This window comes from Pogona vitticeps, chromosome 3, assembly GCF_051106095.1.
Source record: "Pogona vitticeps strain Pit_001003342236 chromosome 3, PviZW2.1, whole genome shotgun sequence".
Classification (NCBI taxonomy): domain Eukaryota; kingdom Metazoa; phylum Chordata; class Lepidosauria; order Squamata; family Agamidae; genus Pogona; species Pogona vitticeps.
The window spans coordinates 67,874,113-67,895,649 of record NC_135785.1 but is presented as its reverse complement, the minus strand read 5'-3'; the positions used below and the strand labels follow the sequence as shown (position 1 = coordinate 67,895,649).

At 39.1% G+C, this 21,537-nt stretch overlaps 2 protein-coding genes across 3 annotated transcripts in view; one reads left to right on the top strand and one right to left on the bottom strand.

The window, feature by feature from the left end:
• The first annotated feature begins 3,324 nt into the window (after positions 1 to 3,324).
• On the top strand, positions 3,325 to 6,509 carry LOC110075347 (uncharacterized). 2 transcript variants are annotated; one of them, XM_020786523.3, is made up of 2 exons: positions 3,325 to 3,847; positions 5,262 to 6,509. In XM_020786523.3, exons 1-2 carry the CDS (start codon positions 3,638 to 3,640, stop codon positions 5,757 to 5,759), a joined length of 708 nt encoding a protein of 235 aa, XP_020642182.3. In that variant the 5' UTR covers positions 3,325 to 3,637; the 3' UTR covers positions 5,760 to 6,509. The 2 variants fall into 2 exon arrangements, with proteins under 2 accessions (XP_020642182.3, XP_020642183.3); XM_020786524.3 differs by having other exon boundaries at positions 3,508 to 3,847; positions 5,265 to 6,509.
• A 10,231-nt stretch (positions 6,510 to 16,740) lies between these two features.
• Positions 16,741 to 21,537, bottom strand: part of GRK5 (G protein-coupled receptor kinase 5) — a 198,570-nt gene continuing 193,773 nt past the window's right edge. Inside the window, exons 15-16 of the mRNA XM_020786450.3 lie at positions 21,357 to 21,488; positions 16,741 to 20,302 (exon numbers count right to left, since the gene is read on the bottom strand). Of these exons, the coding sequence (XP_020642109.1) occupies positions 20,204 to 20,302; positions 21,357 to 21,488 (231 nt within the window). The 3' untranslated portion in view covers positions 16,741 to 20,203. The remainder of the gene's footprint in view (positions 20,303 to 21,356; positions 21,489 to 21,537) is intronic.

Sequence of the window (21,537 nt, the reverse complement as noted above, 5' to 3'; positions counted from 1 at the left end):
GGCTAAAGATCAGGCTGCAGTCCCGTGTGTAGCCGAATGTATGCAGAAGATCTGGGTATGAGAAGTTCTGATTAAGATGCAAAGAGAGTAGGTTAAAGGAATCAAAGTCAATAGGCTTTATTATGGGAACTACACCATGGATAATCACTAAGTGTACTAGGTTAAGCTGCATTCTAAGGGAGAGCTGGAAAGGGCCTGACCGGGAGGAAGTGAATTCATCCCCTCATAGTTTCGGTTTATATCACAGATAAGAGCAGGATAAGTAAACAATGAGGAAAGACATCCAGGTCATCCTTGCTATCTAAACTTTGTAGGTTTTCTTGTGTCATCTGTGCAAAGCATTGTGGGCTCCTTCCCACCTCTGGCAGTAAAGCACAAACATACAATTGCAGCCCTCAAAAGACAAATTGGACTAGACAAAAAAGCACCACTCTCTATTTTTAAACAACATTCCTCAAGAGCACAGCCAACATGATAAAAATCTTGCAAGTTTTCACAATCTCATTATTTGCTCCCTATGTTCTGACCTCAGAGCTGAAACAGAACCTGTGCATTTTAGAAGTCTACATTTCTTTTCATTTGAGGATAAAGAAATAGCAATCATCACACTAATGATAACCGTTGATGTTAAACAGGATATGGAGCTTTACTGCAGAGTCAGAAATGCATTTGTTTCTGACCCCCGACCCCATCTCTGTGCATTAATGGTACAGTATGGCAGTATGTGGGGGATTGTACAAGAACGCTCATGGTGGACTGATTTCAACCTACTGGAAATTGAGCCCAAACCTCCGATTAAAGTGGGACCCTGCCATTCTTTCCCCTCTCCAGGTTTCTCTACAAGTGACAGCTTCTTAGTAACTTCATCGCAGTCTCATTAAGTGCAAGGAGCAATTATAATGGAAATGTGCTGGCTTCTCCGTGCAGATTTTGAAAATGGGGTGGGAAAGGTTTGCAAATGTGCTTTGATGTTGGACGTAACTATTGTAATAACAGGTTTGGAATCTGCAGGTTTCCAAGGAAAGAGGTGAATATTTCCTGTGGTGACAGTAAATGCTGCATTTATACAGAAGTCCCACTGAAGTTTCTAAGGTTACAATAGGCTTCCTCTCATAAAAGCAGCAGTGACAAGTGAAGTTATTTCATAGAGCAACTAATTATTCCTCTGAATTAGATGACAACCGTGAGCAGTATCATTAGTACGTTGATCCTCGACTTTACAAGAAAGAAATAATAATTCCGTGCGTCACACATGGAATTAGCCCGTCTCCTGCTGTTGCTGTTTTTTTCTGTTTCCTCAGCCGTGCAAAGTACCATCTGTCCCAAAACAGATTTCATGCCACTCGTCACTTAAGGATTGATGCAATGTGTCACTGTAACCTACTGTAGTAGCTTACCTGCATAGATGTAACCAGTTCTGCACAGATGGGAGGGGAAAAACATTTAATCATGCTACGATCCAAGAACGTACAAGAACCAGTCACTAAGGCAGATGATCCTGCATAGGCATGGCTATATTAGATTACAAGACAGAGAAGGTAGAGTTGTGACCCTAGGGAAATCAACTGCTAGGTTCCCATTTTATCCCATCAGGTATGTACAAGGCAGCAGGATTTTTGTTTTTAAATAAGCCTTTAATGTTGTGAAATTGTAAAGATGCTCATTGTCAAGGTTGGTCTTGTTGATCATAACTCTGGGTGACAACCTTTCATTTGCAGTTTTTTTTTCTGTTTAGCTTGATTGGCCTATGCTCCTTGAATCAAATAATGCAAGAAAGATTTTTTTTGGCCATTGATTTTCTTGTCAACCTCAGTTCAGGACAACCAAGTCCTAATTAGCTCCTTGCATTTGCCTAAGGGAAGGATGGAGAACCTGTGGCTCTCCTGATGATGTAGATGTACAGTCCTATCAGTCACACCATTAAGTTATGAGGAGGGGAGCCGATGGGTTGCAGTCCAACAGAAACTGAATAGGTCAATGCTTCCCAGCCTTGGGAATATATTTGGGTGAAAGATGTGCAGAGTAGCAGTTTCAGGATTTGTGTGGATGCATTAAGTCTCTCTTTCCCTGTGTATGTCTGCAGAGCTTAATAATGATGCAATAAATATAAAAGTATTCTATCACTAATATATGGTTAAATAGAACACTGTTATTTTTATCTGAGCTGCATCCCACGACGTGACAGTTTCAGTTGCCATTGTTCCATGGTTGAACATGTGTTCAACACTTTGGCTTAGAGACATTAAAACATTCTGTCAGAATATGGTGGTCATTAAGAATGCAATCCTAGCTTCAGAGTTTAGAAAAGCAAAAGCCTGCTACTTGTATACCACCTCATAGAGCTTAAAGCAGTCTTCGGGGGGGTGTTATAATTTAATTATGCAGGCTATACATATCACCCCTAGCAAGCTGGGTACTCATTTTACCATCATCAAAAGGATAGGAGGTTGAGTCAAACTTGAGCCAGCTACCTGAATCCATTTGGATCAAACTCAGGGCACGAGCAGAGCCTTGACTGCAGTATTGACTGCAGTCCTGCAGTTTAGACACAAGACTCAAAAGTAATTTTTTTAAGATTACAACTACTTGTGGGAGTTTCGGTCAAAACAGTGACTTCTTCCAAGATTCTGCTTGTTGACTCAGGAAACACTTTCCCAGAGTTCCATGAAGCTTAATTACAGGAACAGGATTGCAGATAAAAATTTGGGACAATTTATAAAGATTATTAAAGCTGTGCCTCAGTTAGTACAAGGAGCTGAGCAATATTTTTAAGCAAAATTTGAAGGCATTAAGTAAGCCTTACTAGTAAAATGCAGGATATGATCATACAACTGGACCTTCAGAGCTTTCGTTTAGCTGAGGAATCTGCAATAGGAGTGTCTGTATGACTTGTGTGATGAGTTACAAAGTGTGCACGTAGAAAGTTAGTGCTTCTTCAGTATGGAGCAGACACCAATTGTATAAGGTAACTTAGTAGAACAGAACTGCTTGACATCTTTTTAAGATTAAAAAAACCCAGCTAATTCCCAATATGCCACCCATCTGCCCCCGCCCCCATGCACACTGCCCTACATTTTGACCTGTGGGTTAATAGGGCTCACATTCTGGCATTATCGCACGTTAAGCTCATAAATGTTTTGCTAAGCTGTGGGCCAGAGCAAATGTCTCAGGATCTGTGATCTGTGCTCACTGATGTCATCCGAGTGTATTGGTGCTCTGCTCGTAAGGACTGTCCCACTCTTGATCCACTCTAATTGCCATCACGTCAGCACATGCATCAAGCCTGGTATGGTCTGACGGCAAAGGGGAATTTAACACCAGAAGGCAGAGCTCCCATAATCCCTGCAAATTCCCAACACCTAAACCCCCATTTGCGTCGGTGACTTGGCTTTGTTGTCATCCCATGAAGAGCCGACAGACGATAAATACAGCTTCAAGGGCCACAGCATTTCAGACTGCCAGGCGGCCCAGAGGGTGTGCATGTCTGCATCTTTTCCAGCACCTTCCACTGTGATTGTTGCTGGAGCTGTGTGCACGCCTTTCACGGCAGCTTCTCTGAAGTTTTTCAATGATTGATTGTTAAAGTTGTGGTAAGACAGAGGTTGTTTGGTACTGAAACCTTTGCAAAGGTGTCGATATGGAGCAAAGTGATTCAAGCCTATATTCAAAGGCCTGCCTTCTGAAAGACTGTAAACTGTTTTACCGCAGTGAAAAGGCAATGGATCCAGGACAATGTCATCTTTCCAAGAGCAAGTCCCGGCGGTTAACAGCACGAAGACGTTCAAATAGTATGAGCATGTGCATCTTGCCAAGTATCCCGGAATATCCAGGCTTCCAGGATATCAAGGTGTGTATGAGGAGCATTTTTGCAATAATTTAAAATCTAATCAAATTCATGAGATTCAGATGGGTTATCTGTTACAGCACTGCATAAAAGAAACATTTTGGGAGAAATGGGAAAAATACATTTTCCCATTTCTCTTCCATGGCTTGACTTAGAAATATCATGTCGGAAACAATGGTTAAATGGGCTGATTTCATCATATTTATCTCACTCCCTGTCACATATTTGTATGCATGGACCCTAAAGAAGGGTATTACCAAAATGTACTGGGCCTGTGCAGAGCTAGGGAGAGTTGTGTCAATGGAGCTAGAGTGCCTTGAATTCTCCAGGTAATGTGACTACTCGCCATGAAGGCTGGTGGCTTCTGGATACAGTCGTTCACAAACAGAACTTTTTCAAGCTGTGTGCCTGCAATAATTATTCCATTATCTGGAATTACCCTCCCCTCCCCCCGCTTTCCTCCTTAATTATGGAACTGGACCATTTATATTTCTGGCTTTTGACCAAGAATTTTGGCAAAAGATAATCTCAATATTAGGTCGATTTGTGTGACGTTACCGGTGGTTTTTCATATACTGAAATGACAAGGAATTGTGTTATTTTCTCTAGCTAACACTTAATTAATATTACTTTAACTAGGAATTCCTACATTAATTAATACATAATTTCTAGACAAGCTGTTGTGGCTTTGCCAGTGGTTCATGGGGATCACATCAATAATTAGTGGCTGGTAGCTAGAGAACTCTGGCCATTTCAAGACAAGGAAGAGAATAAGAGGCTGGACAAAATCACAGCCTTTGCCCTGTAATGGAATGGGAGATGACACAAGAAACATGGAAGTCTGCTTAGAGGAAGCAAATAAACTTCTACTGTAATCCATTTCAGGCAGATAATCCAGGTCGAATTACTACTTCCTGGAGAGTGAGGATGAAGTCAGTTCAAAGGGGGCATGCCCTGTACTCAACCTACTACATAGATACAGCAGATTTTATGAATAAACCGTAAAGTGCAATTAGGAACTCAACTTATTGTTTCTTTGTGACTTGTTGGCCCTTAGCCAAATTTCAGGTTTTGTGAGATTTAGGTATTGGCTGAATGATTTGTCATGGATACAAATAGTGATTTGGCATACTTCGAATGTGGGGTGAGAAGTCTGCGAAATTCTCATTTCTGCTCAAGGGGAGAACTTTAATACAGTACTGGTCATATAAGATGGGGAAATATAAACAAGGTCCATGTTGGATAGGCTTCCCAGTCTTTATGGGGCGGTTGTTAATTCACACATCATTTGAAAGGTTCCCCTGCATAGATTAGCAGGCTGCTCTACTGATGTTATTGATGATGAAAAACAATAATTTCAAATGACATCTAAAAACAATGTTTTTCTTAACTTACGTATTTCTTCTTTCTTTTGAAGCAGAGGAATTACTCCAGAGCTTCCAATTTTGTGCTGCAGGACCTGGGAAGAAAAAGATCTGAAAACCTTCTAAGACAGGTGGATCAAAACAGAAACCTGGGACACTCTACAGATCATTTTACTAACCGGCAGTGCAAAACGAAGAGTAGCTTTTGTGACAAAACTTTGCAAGAATATTACAATGAGAAGCTCATGGAGCTTAGAAACTATGAAACCAACAAGGCAAATGGCAAGACAAAAGGCTATGTTGACGAGAACCAGAGCCCAAATTCTTTCAGCCAGGGATTGAGGCGGAGAAGCAGCTGTAGTGCCTTGATACAGGCCAGTCACCTGAAGCTGACTGAAGACACCAGTGATGCTGCAGATCAAGTCAACGAAGGCATGACAATGAGCAGTGACCACCAAGGCACTGACCAGAACTGTTGTGAGAGGACCTATCTGGAAAGTTTGGCCATGAGCATCAATACTCCTCTACAGATGCTTGTGCAGCTGAAATAAAAATTAGCACTTGCAGAAGACACAAAGAACAGTTCCTAGAAATGGACAGACAGATGATTCAAAAGCGGTGTCTTACTCATAAGGTCTGGAGAACTTTGAACACATTTGTGTGAATAGGACATTTGCTATGTTGCATTTTACATTAAATACACGGACAGTGTGTGCTTGCATAATCTGCCACAATGAGACAATGTTAATCCATATGCTGGAACAATTTACATAGAATATATAGTTCAGGCTCTATTCTGTGTCTTTTCCTAATTCAGCTATGTTTTTAATCCTAATAATACACTGCAAAGATTTTTATCTAATTTCATCTAGGTCCAAATTATTGTGTTTCTTGGTTTACCTTGGGAAATTATATGTATTTTAGGGAGCTGCTTTTCCATAGGTACTGCTTTCATTAGACAGCAATAAGCTCTGAAAGTCCTAATTGAAAACATTGGAAATGTGCCCCGTTTTTCAAAGGTCAAAACAATATTTGAAACAATATTCAGATTTGCAGTCTGAATGTTAAATATTTGTCACAGAATTCAAAACAAATATGTTTTAGGCTTGTTGACATATCTTGGCAGGATTTAGCTTAATTTGTTATATTGTTAAGCGATCACATACTGTATGTATTAATACCAATCAGATGCTGGCAGAATATCATATCGCATGTACCTGTTACTTACAAATCATGTATTTTTCTTTACACACCCAAAATGTCTTTAAATATATATTTACTTTCTTTTGCATAAATGAAAACAGTCATTCATTTCCCAGGGGCAAATAAATGCCATTACATTTTACATTGAGCTTCTGTTGAGGCTCCATGAGAAAATGTAAGGCGCCTCACACACAGACATGCCCCAGGTTCTTCCAAATCCAGATATTTATGTCACAGAATACCCCAGCATTCAGCATGTGTGGCACTGGACAAGCCATGGTCTGTCAGCATAATGTATCTCAGGTAAGTCATTGTGAAAATGAAATCAGTATAAACATGGGATGGAGAACAATGCATTCTGCCTTGAGACACTGGGAGGAAATAAAGGATAAAAATGTAATGTTCTTTAATACAGTAAGAGGGTGTGTGTCTGTCCCTCAGACTCATAACTCCCAAGTCATGAAAGCTAGACACTTGAAAATGGGCATGCATATTATTGGAATCCTGGGCAGCCCATCCTATGATCATTCTGTTAAAATAACAAACAGTGAGCCATTTTGGTTTATGTAGTCATTGCCTCGATGTGTTTGAAGTTTACAGTATCATCTTCAGTGACCAGGTGCCAGACTTCCCAGTGCATAGGTTTTTCAGAGTTTTGCAAGGAGGTAGTCCAAAAAGCAAAGTGATAGGGCTCCTCCTGCTCCCTTCTGCATGCATCCCACATTCAAATATATACATATGTTTGAATGTGGGATGCATGAAGAAGGGAGCACTATATATATATAGTGATTCCTTGGCATGTTGCATTGTGTCTGTAGGTATCTTGCGCCAGTCTGTCTTCCACAGAGGTGCCATATTTGTGTTCTCTACACCTGGGTAGCTTAACGCAAATCCAATTGGCATACGATCCAAATTTGTATAATCTGATAATTAATGCAGATATTTCACATTAGGCAAATTTGGCACATTCATTATCAGGGATGCTGGCAAGTCTTTGGGTCCAAGTTCCAAGCCCGAGTCTCTATTTAAAAAAAGCTCTTTAGCCCAGAAAAAAGGGAGGGGTGGGTTCCAAGTCATGAGTTAAGTCTGAGACACTGAAACAAACCGAGTTGAGTTTGAGTCAAGTCACTAGTCCAACTTGACAGCGAAACTCGCAGCTTGAGTCCCCATCCCTGTTCATCATTATATTATTTTTCTACCAATGGCCAGTATCCTGATGTGGAGCTACATCAGTGTTTCAGAAATGACATCCATGGTAAATTACTCATAATTAAAGGATTCCAGGGTACACACAACTCATGTACGATGAGATGAAGTTGGGTACACTCCAAAACTGAAGCATGGACTCTATAATTAGCAACATGTTGTTGCCATTGACATCAGTCCCGCTACCCCAGTGAATCTACAAAATAGGTTACTGGCCAATAACCTGAATGCATTTATACAGTAATCAAGGATCTCAGGGAGCCAAAATAGAACTTAATGGTGTGAGTGTTGGATTTGGTCCAAGAAGGGATGAGCCCAAATCTCCTCAATCACAAAGTTTACTTGGTATCTTTGGGTCACTCAGTCCTAGCCAAACCTACATTTCAAATTACGCACATAATGCACATTCATTGTTGCATTATCATTCCACCATTAGCCAAGATCCTGTTGTATAGCAATACTGATGACACGGCATTAGCAGCAGCAGCAAATCGCCGCTAGCTGGAAAGTCTCTGCTTTGGATTGAGGGAGTGTGATTTCAGGACTCACATGCAATCAGACCAAGTGACATCCTTGCTCGGTCACAAAGTGTATCTGGAATCAATCAGTACTCAGTCAAACTTACCTTAGAGAACAAAAATGGGGGAAAGAAGGGTCATATAAAGTATCTGTATACACTGCTTTTGCTTGGGCCCTGGATACCTGAAGGACCGCCTCCTTCCATATGAACCTACCCGACAGTTAAGATCTAACCGGGGGCCCTTTTGAAAGAGCCATCCCTTAAGGAGGTAAGAGGAAGGGCTTGTAGTGAAAGGGCCTTTTCGGCAGCTGCCTCCAGAGTGTGGAATGCCCTCCCGACTGAGATTTGTCTGGCGCCGACGCTGATGACATTTCGGCGCCAGGTCAAAACCTTCCTGTTCCAAATGGCTTTTAACTGAAATAATATCAGCTGTAGGTCTGATGGCAATTTTTAGAATATATATTTTAATTGCATTTTAATTCTTTTGCCCTTTTATTTTGCCTTTTTATTGTATTTTAAATGCTGTAAGCCGCCCAGAGACCTACGGGTAGTGTGGGCAGCATATAAGTTAAATAAATAAATAAATAAATAAATAAATAAATAAATAAATAAATAAATAAATAAATAAATAAATAAATAAATAAATAAATAAATAAATAAATAAATAATTTTATCATACACATTGTGCTTCTGGTAATATTCCCCTGAGATGACTGTTATATTATTCTCAGTTTTTGCTGATGCCAGGGGAAAGTGAAAGCAAGCTTCAAAAGTCATGGCAGGGTGTGGGGAACAAGGTGTCAACAAGCTGGAATATTATAATTAGAAAGTATTCTAGCTTAACTGAATTAAATTTGACATTTTGCACACAGACACAAACCAGCAAGTGCCAATCCAGTGTGTCATCAACTTTGCTACCCCCCCTTCCCATTAGCTGCGGCTTTGTTTCATTGCTGTGTTATATGGAGGATGAGATTCATAGCAGGACTCAAATACATTTTCAATAAATAAATTATACCATCCAGACTCCCTGAGCCAAAACAATTACTGACCATGTTCTCTGAAAGATTCTGGAAGTCGTAGTTCAAGCAAGTAACCCCCGTAACCTCTGCTTCATAATGAATATGGGTATATTAATTTCCTGTGCCCATTTATTGAGGGATTAAGGCTAATTTATTTTAGTTAGACATATATCTGAGTAAGCAAAGAGTCATACCAAGATGAATACTTGTAGAATAAGTCTGCTCTCTTGTCTGAAACCACTTTCCAGAAGCATAAGATTCATAAACTCAATAACAGCAAAAAAAGGAAGAAAAAAAGAAAGAAAAGAAAAAGAAAAAACAAAAAAAAACTAGATGTCAGTTGAATATCAGGAAAAACTTCCCAGCTAAATAAATGATTTTTTTTATATGGAAGATAATCAATTATAATATCTAAAACACCAGTTAGAAAATATGAATCATAGGCACAAAGAGCTTTCTCAATGCAGAAAATATCTTCTAAGAAGAGAAAAACATACTTTTGCAGCACTCTTCTATAATTTGCTGTGCAATTCTTTACATTTATATTGCATTCCATGGGGATAAATAGGATTGCAGTAGGATTGTAGCCTCTAGTTCTTTCCTTAATAACTAAAATGTTTTTGCATTAAGAAGTCTGCTTATGCTCATATAGGCATTAAAAAACACAGAGCAGTGGCTTGCAGATGCATCTCGTCATTTTAGATAGTGATGTGCGATTCTGAATAACAGAACTATTGCAAATATACATTTTAATGTTTACCCCCTGAAGAAATTTTGCATAGATCATCAGACAGATATTATCGAATGGATCCAAAGAATAATCAATCCTGCTTCAATTACAACTGTTTAAGAAATGAAGTAGAAGTCCTTGAACTCATGTGCACATATTCTCCCTGATCTTTGTGTTACAGTTCACAAAGCTCTGTCTTGTGTGAACAGAGAGAGCAAAACATATACAAGCAGAAGGTATCCTGATAATCGTTTTGCCCCAACAAGTAGTGTCCAGGAAATAGTTAAGTATTATGATCATACCAACGTTAACAGAAAATTAGGACTGCAAAACATTGCTGCATTCATTTTCATAATTCAATAATTTCTCATTTCATCAATTATGGCTCCACAATAGTGAAGCCATATATTTTGCTCTTAGGAACTAAAAGTGTTCTATTAGTCAAATAAATAGGTTACACTATAGAGATCATGGCTTTGCAGTGGTGCAAAAACATGGATCTGATGCTTGGATCCTCATGAATCCGCATGATTTTGATGTAGGATCATATGCAAGCCACTATCCAATCATATAGCCCATCTCTGCCCACACAGTAAAACACAGAAATTAGGGTTCTTCAGGGCCTATGGCCCTGACATATGGATCCTCTTGGATCCACACGTTTATGTAGGATCAACCTTTCCTCTAAGCTGCACATGCGCAGAGCCCCATTGTTTGTTTACTTCCAGTTTCAGAAGAAACACCATCCTCCATGTGCACACAGGGTGAGGCTCACACACAATGGGGCTGAAAAATAGTGGGAACATTGTGTAGGACCGCCCCCAAACCACTGGCCAATCATAGGCCCCATCTCTGCCCACACGCTAAATCACAGCTATTGAGGATCCTTCAGCACAGGGCTTTGCAGTCATGTGAAAATTGGCATCTGAAGCACAGATCCTTATGAATCCACATGATTTTTACATAGGATCATCTCCAAACCACTGTCCAGTCATAGGCCCCATTTGTGTCCATAAATTACAACACAGAAATCACGGGTCCCCCAGTGCATGTCTTTGCAGTCTTACAAAAGCATTGATCTGACATATGGATCACAGAGGCACAAGATTTTTATGCAGGATTATCCTGAAACCGCTGTCCATTCACAGGCCCCATTTGTGCCTATAGATTACAACACAGAAATCACGGGTCTTCCAGTGCATGGCTTTGCAGTGGTGCAAAAACACCAATCCAAGACACAGACAACAACAACCACCTTAGTCCAGCCCCTGACAAGGAAGCATAGTGGGGATTTGGGTTCCCAACTTCTGCCTTCATACCCAGAGACTGAACCACTGAGATATCCAGCAATTCTTGGATCCACATGATTTTTACATAGGATCATCCCGAAACCACTATCCAGTCATAAGGCCCATTTGTTCCAACAAACTGCACCACAGAAATCATGGGTTCCTCAGCTCATGGTTTTGCAGTGGTGCAAAACATGGATCTGATGCATGGATCCTCATGGATCCACATTATTTTCAACCAGGATGATCCCCAAACCACTGTTTAGTCATAGGCCCCATTTGTGCTCATAGATTACAACTAGAGCTGGGGGTATTCGTATTCATATACGAATATGAATATCCCCATGCAGCTAGAGTTAATGAGGGTCTGACCCCGGGGCTGGACCATCCACTGACGTGTCCGCTGGCAGCATCACTCATCCTTCCAATCACTCCTGGAGTCCCGCTTTCTTCCTGCTTGACTAGCCACTTGGCAGCCATGTAGGGAGACTTGCCTGGAGTAGCTAGCCGAGCAGGAAGAGAGCGGGGCTCTGGGAGTGATTGGAAAGATGAGTGAGGCTGCCGCCACCTCCAGACATGTGAGTACACAGAGGTATGCTCCAGCTGCACGGGGATATTCATATTTGTATACGAATACCCCATCTCTAATTAGAACACAAAAATCATGACTCAAGAATCATTTTCATTGGTCAGAATGCTATGCAAATATTCAGTCATTTAGAATATTCACATTTCCATTATATGTTCATGGGTACTCATTTTTGCTCAATTTCCTCGTTCCATAATATTATGTTTGTTTCACTATTCCCAGCTATTGGAGAGCTTAAAATCTCCCACCAACAAGGACAGCGATTTTTAGCCATCACTCTTGATGGTTGTGATTTTATTTCCTCCAGAATGCCTCAAATGTTGCCTCATTCAAGGGCATTTGTGAAGAAAATGATTGCTTCTTCCAAAAATGGTGGGAAAATCTAAAAAGGGTCATATTGGAGTGCTCATCAAAATAATTTAGTTCAGTTTTTCATTTATTCTAAAACAAAAGGCCACACCTGGATTTCAACCATCTGTGGGATCTCCTATTAGAATCAGTAGAAATTATTTAACATAACCGTTGTTTTTACCTTATAAGTATTTTTACACATTGATTGAGCAATTGGCCCAGCTTAATCACAAGCAGATAACCAGCAAAAGGGCCTTTGAAGAAGATGGAAAAGAACAAGCATTTTGCATATACTTAAATAAAAGAATTTATTTTTCTTTTTTAAAAAAGTTCCAAAACAAAACTGTAAAACAAAACAGTGGTTTGATCTAAATACAGCAGCACTGCAATATTATTAGAATTGTACAAGCAGCCAGAAAACACAGAAGCCATTATTGTCAGTTAACAACCTCAAAAAGAAAACCATTTTTATTCAACAATGTTTAAAAAAAAAAAACACCTCCCTGAAAATTAAAACAAAATGAAAATCCTTTGGATACTAGAATTATTATTATTATTATTAAGATTATTATTATTGTACAATATCAACAACCACTAGTTTTTCTACTTGAGAACATTTGGTTCCCTTTATTATAAATCTATAACTTGTTGATTAAATTATGAAAATTTGTTATGTTAGAAGTGCCTGTTTCTTTTTGAGACTACAGTATGAGAAGTGTTTTAAAATACTGACTCCTGAATATGCCTTTCAAACTAGATCCATGTTGTAGCTGTGAGATTGGCAAATGTGTATTTTTTTTTAAGTCAGTGATAAGCCTACTTTTAATATGGATATTGGTCTAACAAGTTAATCAACAGTCTGCTATGGTCACCTACATCACAAACTCATTAAAATGTTAGTTGCCGAGAAATCCAATGGTGAATTTATACCCATTGCCCCTTTGGAAGAGGTAAAAAAAAATCAAGCATGTATAAGAATGGCACAAATAGAAACGAAAACATCCTTACCATCCTAGCTTTCTACTAGTATATCTTTTGTTATTTAGTGGAAGATTTGGAGTTCGTTTTGATATCCTCTGAATTAATGGCACTTGCCTATATAGACAACATTGTCCATTGGTTGAACGTCACCCTGTTTTCAATCTATCTGTGTGATGTAGCTTGGAATGTTTTCACATAGATCTTTCAGCTGTAGTTGTCAAACTGCTTGTGGAATCAGGCTCAACACATCTTAGACCACTGGATCTGGTCACGCAAGTGCAACAGTAATGGGGGGAACCCACACGAATCCCGTAAAGGTAATAGCTCCTGGTTCTCTAGCACCACAGGTAAGTTTGGTAAGGAATTAGATGGTTTAGGATTTTTGTTATCTTTTGGTCTTGCACATGTGGCACTCTACTTCAGAAAGACATTGAAGGGTATTTCTAATGCAGAGGTGGAAAAAAATTCTGTCCCTTTGGCCCCACATCCTTCAGCACTTAAAAAAATAATAATTCAAAATTTTTTGTCAAGCCCTGTGGGAGGACTTTGTGAGCACTTTGGGCTTTGAAAAAAAAAGCACCCCCACCCACAACAGGTCTGTGGAAACAAAGCATGGTGAAATTGTACCCCATGCCCTGCAGAGGATGCAAGTAGCCTTTTATACTTCCAAAAATGTTTTGGGTAAAGTAGTTAAGGATACAGGAATAACGGTGGCCTTCCAAGTCTTAGGGAAATGTGTGCAGCAGACATTGTGCACTCACTGATGTGCTAATGGGAGGGCAATACCTTCAGCAGCAGCTGTCCACCACTACTAAATCAGAAGAAAGAGCATATACTTTTTGCACACAGACAGTCCTTGCTCTATTTCTAGCATCTTTTGTCAAAGGTAGCAGCTGATGGAAAGAGCTTCTGCCTGAATGCAGAAACAACTGTCAAGCAAAAAAAAAAAAAAAAAAAAAAAAAAAGGTTGTATGGACAAATAATCTGCCCAACATCCTATTACCTAAACATGGAATTCAAAGGAAATTATGTAAGTCCCCAACTCCAGCTAGCTTCCTGTTGAGCAACCCATTGTGTGATCAACCTCAAAACTGAACTAATGTGTTGACAGTAAGATACTGGCCTATGCCCTCCTTCCTTCATCTTAGGTTTTCTAGGCTTCCATGATAGCAGGACAATCACAGTCAACACTACATAGAATGGACATGGTAGAAGATCATTCACATCCATATGTATCTGTATGTACAGATTTCAGGCTCAGAGGGCCAAGGAATTCAGTTCTTAAACCAGGAATGAGCAATTTCTGAAGGCCTCAAGACCAATTTTGCTCTCCTCAGGGCCTTGGGGGACAACATGTCCCTCAGATACCACTGCTCCCTGAATTCTAAAAAAAAAAGAAAAAAGAAAAAAGAAGAAGAAAAGAAATAAAAAAAAGAAAAAAAGTTTTTTTCTGCTTCTAGATAACTCCCTCTTTTAAAAAATGCCTTTTAAGGTCTAAAACATGCATATATACACATCATATAGTTTATTAGAATAAATAATGAAATACTGTGCAATTTGCAGTTTTGGGGCCTAGATGTGCTTGGGGTTGAGGGAGGTAAGAGTGTCTGATAAAACACCCTGGTATCTGGGGAAGGGTCACACCAGGGTCCTGTGAAGGGGTCTGGGCCACAGTTGGCTCACCCTGGCTTAAATAATTGGAGTGAATACAGATGGATGGGCACTATTTTCATTCTTCCTTTTACACTTAGTGGTTTAAATATTAACAAGGCAAACTGCTTTCAGAGTCACTGTAACAATTGTCCCAGCAACTCCCTATAGCACCTTTGCAGGAACTGTATAATGTAATGCTCAGGTCTAACATCTTATTAAGGAGATGATTCTGAGTTTCTATAAAGGAGGAGGTACCATGTACTACAGCAAGAGAATAATATTAAAGAAATGTTGAAATAGTAATCTTCCAAATGATAGCTTAGACTTGGAGAATGCCATGTTTTGTTACCTAGCGCCTTTCATTTTTTTAATGATTTTTACCACTAGGCAGAGATATCATGATCACTTATAAAAGAAATGCTCTAATCAAGGGCAGAGAAAACAGCAAGCCAGCAGAAGGATCAATCCACCCTTCAAAATGCATTTTATGAATTAGATGCAAGTAAGAAATGTGAGATACATTTAAAAATTAAAGAAAATACAATGGCTCTAGTTTAAGGATCGTGTAGAACACACCAAATTATGCTTCTTAATTGACTCATGTCTTTATAGAGGAAAAGATTTACAATTGTACCAAGCTGTGCCTTTATTGCTGTAGCAGGTTGTAACTGTACAAAATGCTACAAACACTGATGCAGAAAAATACCACTGAGGAGATGAAGGAAAATCTTCCCAGTTCTGGATTTTCTTGAAGTACAAAGTACAGTAATTGCAGTTTCCTTTCCACTGTCTTACTTGTTTTTAATAAGTTGCAAAATATAGCTAAAAGAACATCCATAATTCCCTGGTATTTTTTAGACAGAGGACATTTCTTCAAACAGAGGAGACTCTCAAGAAGAGAGTCTTCTGTAACATAGGATCTATGGTATCCTATTGGCTGATGCGAAGGGATGCATGTGGGTTAAAATGTTGATTTAAGGAGAGGAAGTAAGTTTAATTGGTGTGATACATGAAAGAGAAAATCTAAATGGGATCATAGATTAGAGACCACAAAAGGCAAAAATAGGGTAAGAATAAGGGAGGAAAAAAAGCAAGTGTTTACGATGCTGTCTGGATAACACAGCGGTTTAAGTATCTGACCAAGGAGCCTGAGGTTGGGAATTCAATTCCTCATTGTGCTTCCTGTGAGTAAAGCCAGCCTGTGTGGCTTCAGGCAACCTGCACAGTCCCAGAGTACTCCCAGAAGAAAGGAATGGTAAACGATTTTTGAGTATTCTCTACCTGGAAAACCCTGAAAAGGGTCACCATAATTCAAAACTGACTTCGTGGCACATGAGTATTATTATAATATAGTTTACATGTTTGGGGAAAGGAATGGTTGACCTCATTGAGTGACCCTATAAATGTTTTTGTCCTTTCTCCTGTCCTTTCTCTTTCATGCATCACCCCAATTAAACTTTCTTTCTTTCCTTAAATCAACATTTTAACCCACATGCATCCCTTTGCATCAGCCAATAGGATGCCATATATCCTATGTTACAGAAGACAGCCCTCTTCTTGAACGTCTCCTGTGTTTGAAGAAATGCCCTGTCCAAGTCCCATTTAAAGTTGACCTTTAAGAAAGAAGAGCAGGGCCTTCAAGACTGCCCATCAGCAGAAAAACACTTGCTCATCATAATGAGTAAAGTAATGATAAACACAGGGCACCAATCGCAGTTTCCCCCACAATGTTAAAAATGTATTGTATGTTTATTTAACTGGCAACAAATATTTCTAAATGTGCATATTGAGAGAATGTTATGGAAATCCATGCTGTCTTTTTCTGTTAGTGTTTTCCTATTTTTGGCAGTGTGTAAGTGACTAATTTATCCACTAATTACACTGTGCATACAACCTTGTCTTACCACAGAAATTTGGAGGTGATAGCTCAGTAAGAATAGCTTTTTAAATACAAGCAGTTTCTTGAAGACTTCCTGAAAAAATGGTTAATGGGCTTCAGAGGATATCTGTGAAAAGTGAGGTCTTGGCTTCACTCATCTCCACTTTATTCAACTTTATTAGCGGAGAAAGCCTTCAGCCCAGCTGTTTTTGCAAAAGGCAGATTTGGTGGGGAAAGGAGAAATAATTAAATCAGGAAATGCCCAGCACAGCTGAATAACTGCATATATGTAAACTCCATGAAGGCAAAAAGAAGCATTTATGACTTAGCTCATGCTAGGATATTTGGTCCACAACATATGTATTTCTGAGTGCAGATGTTATGACAGAAGAATCACATAGGTTTTGGCTTGGTTTTATTCTCTTGAGAAGAATTATACTAAGCATCATGGAGGAAAGAAAAGGCTGCCTGTCTTGCTTTCTCACATTTCCTTGTGCATCTCACACAATTTAACACCAAGGTATCATGTTTCTTTGCCCTCATATTGGAACAATATTGCCTCTCATTCCAGGGAAATGCTGCACTATTCGAAGGGAAAGCAACCTGGTTATTCCTAATCCTTTGGTCTAAAATCCCCATTATTCTTGGCCATTAGCTGTACTTGTTAACCCTGATGGGAGTTCTAGTCCAAGACTCAAGGGATACCAGGTGCCCTGAATCTGTAATACACTGAAATGGACAGTAGGAGTATATGTTACAACATGTAAGGGAATGAATTCAGCACAAAGAGGTGATTTTCCACATCAGCCCTACATCTTGCTCAATATGTGAGTTTATCGTGGTGAAAATGTTGTCAGGTGAACAGAAACATGGACAGAACTTTCAGATCTTCACATTCTGGAGAGGCCAGTATATTATGACCCAAATGATTTTGTTTTATAAATCTTTCTTTACATGCAGACATTACAGCTGATAATGTCTTTCAAATACAATAGGAGTAGCAACCTTAAGAAAAATTGTTTCACATATGTCACAAGCCAAAATAATTTAGTCTGTAGAATATTTTTGAAATGTTATATTCTCCTACTAGTTTGAAACTGGTTAGCTTAAATATGCAAATACGGTGACAATCATATTTTAAAAAAAATATGTGGGAAACTTTAGCCCCTCAAAGTAGAAATGGCAGAATTTTGTAATCAAAAGGTATCCATTCATGTTTATTTAACCTCTTGTTGCTTGTGCAGCTTAAAGTTCTGGAAGTCTGCATCAATTCTCTTTCATCCTTAAGATCATACTATAAATCAATATTCTTCTGACACCCTACTGTGAAATACTGTTTGTAAATTATTATTTATAAACATTTCCACATCATACACTCTGTTACTTTTCATTCTTCAATACACTCTAATATCAGAAGCTTCACTGATGCATTTGGAAGGAAAGTTCATGTGACTTGTAAAAATAAAAACATAATAAAATCCATGCTGGGCCCAACCAAGGGCCTATCTTGTGTAACTAGACTAGGAGTGTGACTACATTGGAAAGCCAAATGGAAACAATTTGACTTTGCTGAAGTTTGATCCACAGCACATATTAGTTTGAAATCACAGTGCTCACACAGGAATGGCAGATAGATCTGGGAGTTTTCCATTCATACTGGATGTGATGAGAGCTGCATTCAATGCTAATCTCATATATGTAAGACTTTTTTAAAAATTAAAAGATTTTGGTGGACAATCAGGAGAGGGGAAAGAATGTATGTGTTGGGGGGGGTTCCCCTGGTTCTGAACATCACACTCCAACTGTCTACATCATCAAAACACCACCTACAGATATGCCTCCTATCTTTATAAAAATGTATCACAACCAGCCACATGGAAAGAAGCCCATTTGAATTGTTCTGAATTGATAAAGAAAAATTCCTTCCACCCCCCACCCCCCACCACAACAGCAGAGAGAAAAAAAGCTGTTCTGAGAGCAAAAAGGGCTGGACTAATTCAGATCAGCCTTTCCATCACGCAGTCAGTAAAAACTACTTTGCATTCACCCATTTTATAAGCAGAGCAAATCCTGTGGTTCCTGATTGTGTAGCTATGTTCTAGATCTATCTAGTTCAACACGCTCACCTTATAACCGGATAGAGCCAAAAAAAAGGGGCCATAAGGTCTCAATAATTCATAACACTGCATCATCTTTTCCCTCTCAGATTACTTAGTAAGTATACAAAGCAGAGCAGTGTTTTGCCTCTGAAGTTATTGATAGAAAGGAGGCAGAGAAAAATTCATATCATGTTAAAATGTCACCTTCAAAAACCAAACTTCATGGGTTTGGAACATCTATCTACTTGTGTCCTGAAAGGAGAACACAAGAAGTTGTATCTGTAAGAGTAGGGATAGTAGGAGTCACCTGTGTGCATGTAAGCTAATTGCACCTGTTCTGCTTTTGGTGTGGGAGCAGTGGGAAGCAGCAAGGATAGTAGGTCAGTTCAGGGAGAACTCCAGAGTTAAATGCACATGAGTGCATATCCAATGCGTATCCTCCTCCTCTCCCCAGCAGCCTGCACTTTCTGGCAAAAAGAATGCCTGACAGAGACAAAGCCATCAAAATCATTTGTTGGTATCTTCTTGAGAGAAGTGGCAGAGGGATTTGCATTTGTTCTTTACTATTTAGCAATAAAAGCCAAAAATCTGGAAATGGGCTCAGTGAAGGGAAAGAGAGGAGAGGTTTTAAGGAGAACTGAATTTTGAAGAATGGACACACACAGACAACCTGACTACAAAAAGTGTAATTTGCAACAGTGCTGGTCCCATGACATTCTGGACCTAAGCCTCCTTAGAGTTGATGAATCTTGATCATATGTTTCTTTTGGCATGAAAAGTAAGATTTTAACAAAAATGAGGGAAGACACTCATCTGCAGTGTTACTGTAAACCAAGTAGATGAAAAAAAAAGAGGGAATTACGCCATCCTAAAAAAAAAAAGGTCAATAAAATCAATACTGGGGTAAGGGGAAGAAAATATGAACAACTTTCTTTTGCAAAATAAAAATAAAAATCTCATTTTGAGGCTCTGGAAAGCTTGATCACTTTGCTTTTCTTGTTTTTTTTTTAAACCCAAAAGTCTTAAATGCATGGCTTTACAAGCTGCTGCTCAGAAAATATACATCCCCAAGTCCGACTTTCATTTAAATACAAATGTACAAAATGTAAACTGAGACAATAGATAAATTTACAAAACCTTTTCTTTAAAAATAATAAGGACAAAATTCAGTTCTAGTTATGATGCTATTTTAAATACGTGCAAGTTGTCAGACACCGATTTCTATTGCAATGTCCTATAGAGACAACGCTGAGTCCCAGGACCTCAAGTGCCACCTCCAAAACAGACCTGAGAGGAAATTTCTTGGTATATGGGAAGCTCCCCTGGAACAAACGAAGAGGGGTGAAAAAAATCTCCCTCAGTAGGACACTGTTGATCTTCTCGCTCAATGGCAGGTGCTCTCTCTCATCCTCGAAGCTCCGTACATTATAGTGGAAAGATGCAAAGTGCAGGTTCACAAAAGCCAAGACAGAACTAGCTGCTTCCAGTGGAGTTTGAACTTACATGGTTGGCATTTATATGATGATTCAAATTGGCCTTTGAATTTGGAGAACTCTTGGAATTGTTCTGATGCTGCAGGAGATTTTTTTTAAAGCAAAGGAAAAGAAGACAAAACAAAGAGACTGTTAAACACTCTGAAGAAGGAAAACTCTGTTTAAGGGTGATCTGGAAGGATTATGAATCTTCACAGCTTACCAAATTTGAAATGAAAAAAGGGAAATTATATCCTAACTATGTACTTGTAGTTTGCCTGTCTCTTGCAGCTCCAATTAGGCCACTGGATCAATTCTAGACCTAGGTAGGCATTTTGAAGGACAACTGGAGACTATACAAATGGGTCCATACATCTGCAGCCCCATCTGTGCCAGAGGGAGGTGAGATATCCTCTGATGCAGTTGGCGTGAAAGTGGCATTGCCGCTAATGGCTTGGGATGTAATGCTTGTAGCTTTGTTTTCTAGCATTGCAACAAGCAATGATTGAACTAGTAAGGTAAAATATCAAGGTAAACTTTGTATATTTTTAAAAATAATCCTAATGCAAAAGGGGTGTTTTGGCTGTATGGGGACTGATTTTTGAGGGAAAATTTGATTACTTAATTATATGCACCATACAGCATTTGTAGGTTGGCATCTCCTCAATATATTGCACTCACAGATCTCACACAGAATATCAATTTAGGTAATGTAGCTCACGAACCTTAACTAGCACTTGGTTTCTACTGCAAAGTGAAATTGGGAGGCTCAGTCTGAGACACTGAAATGGTGTGGAGAAGAGGGTGCTTAACACTTTGCATTTACCACTTATTTTGGAGGGCAGCGTTAGGCCACCCAACATGTTTGATCTCAATTGGGCATTTCAAGTTCCAAAGCAACTATACAGAGGTCTTGCAGCATTCCCAGTATTGAAATCTCAATATACCACTGATTTTTTTCCTGTCATTTATCACATTGCAGTTTCAAATCCAGAATAAGATACTTCATAGCCCAAGTAATTCAGTTTCACTAAGATACTGCAGAAAAACCAGCTCCATGGTAGTACCTTGATGAACAGAAATGCATGTTGACATTATGTTTGAACATTTACTTGCATTTACACTTATGCCTTTATAATAACAGAAGTTCTCACCTGACGTTTAAATATTCTATGCAGCAACCCTTTCTTTGGTGGTTCTGGTGGGTAATTTCTGTTAAGGTCTGGTGAGATAGTACCATTTGGTCCAAACATATTCAGTTCTTTAAAACATTCTGTTTCTATCATCTAGAAAGATGAATGGAAAAAGAAAAGCACACCTGCATTTATTTGGTCC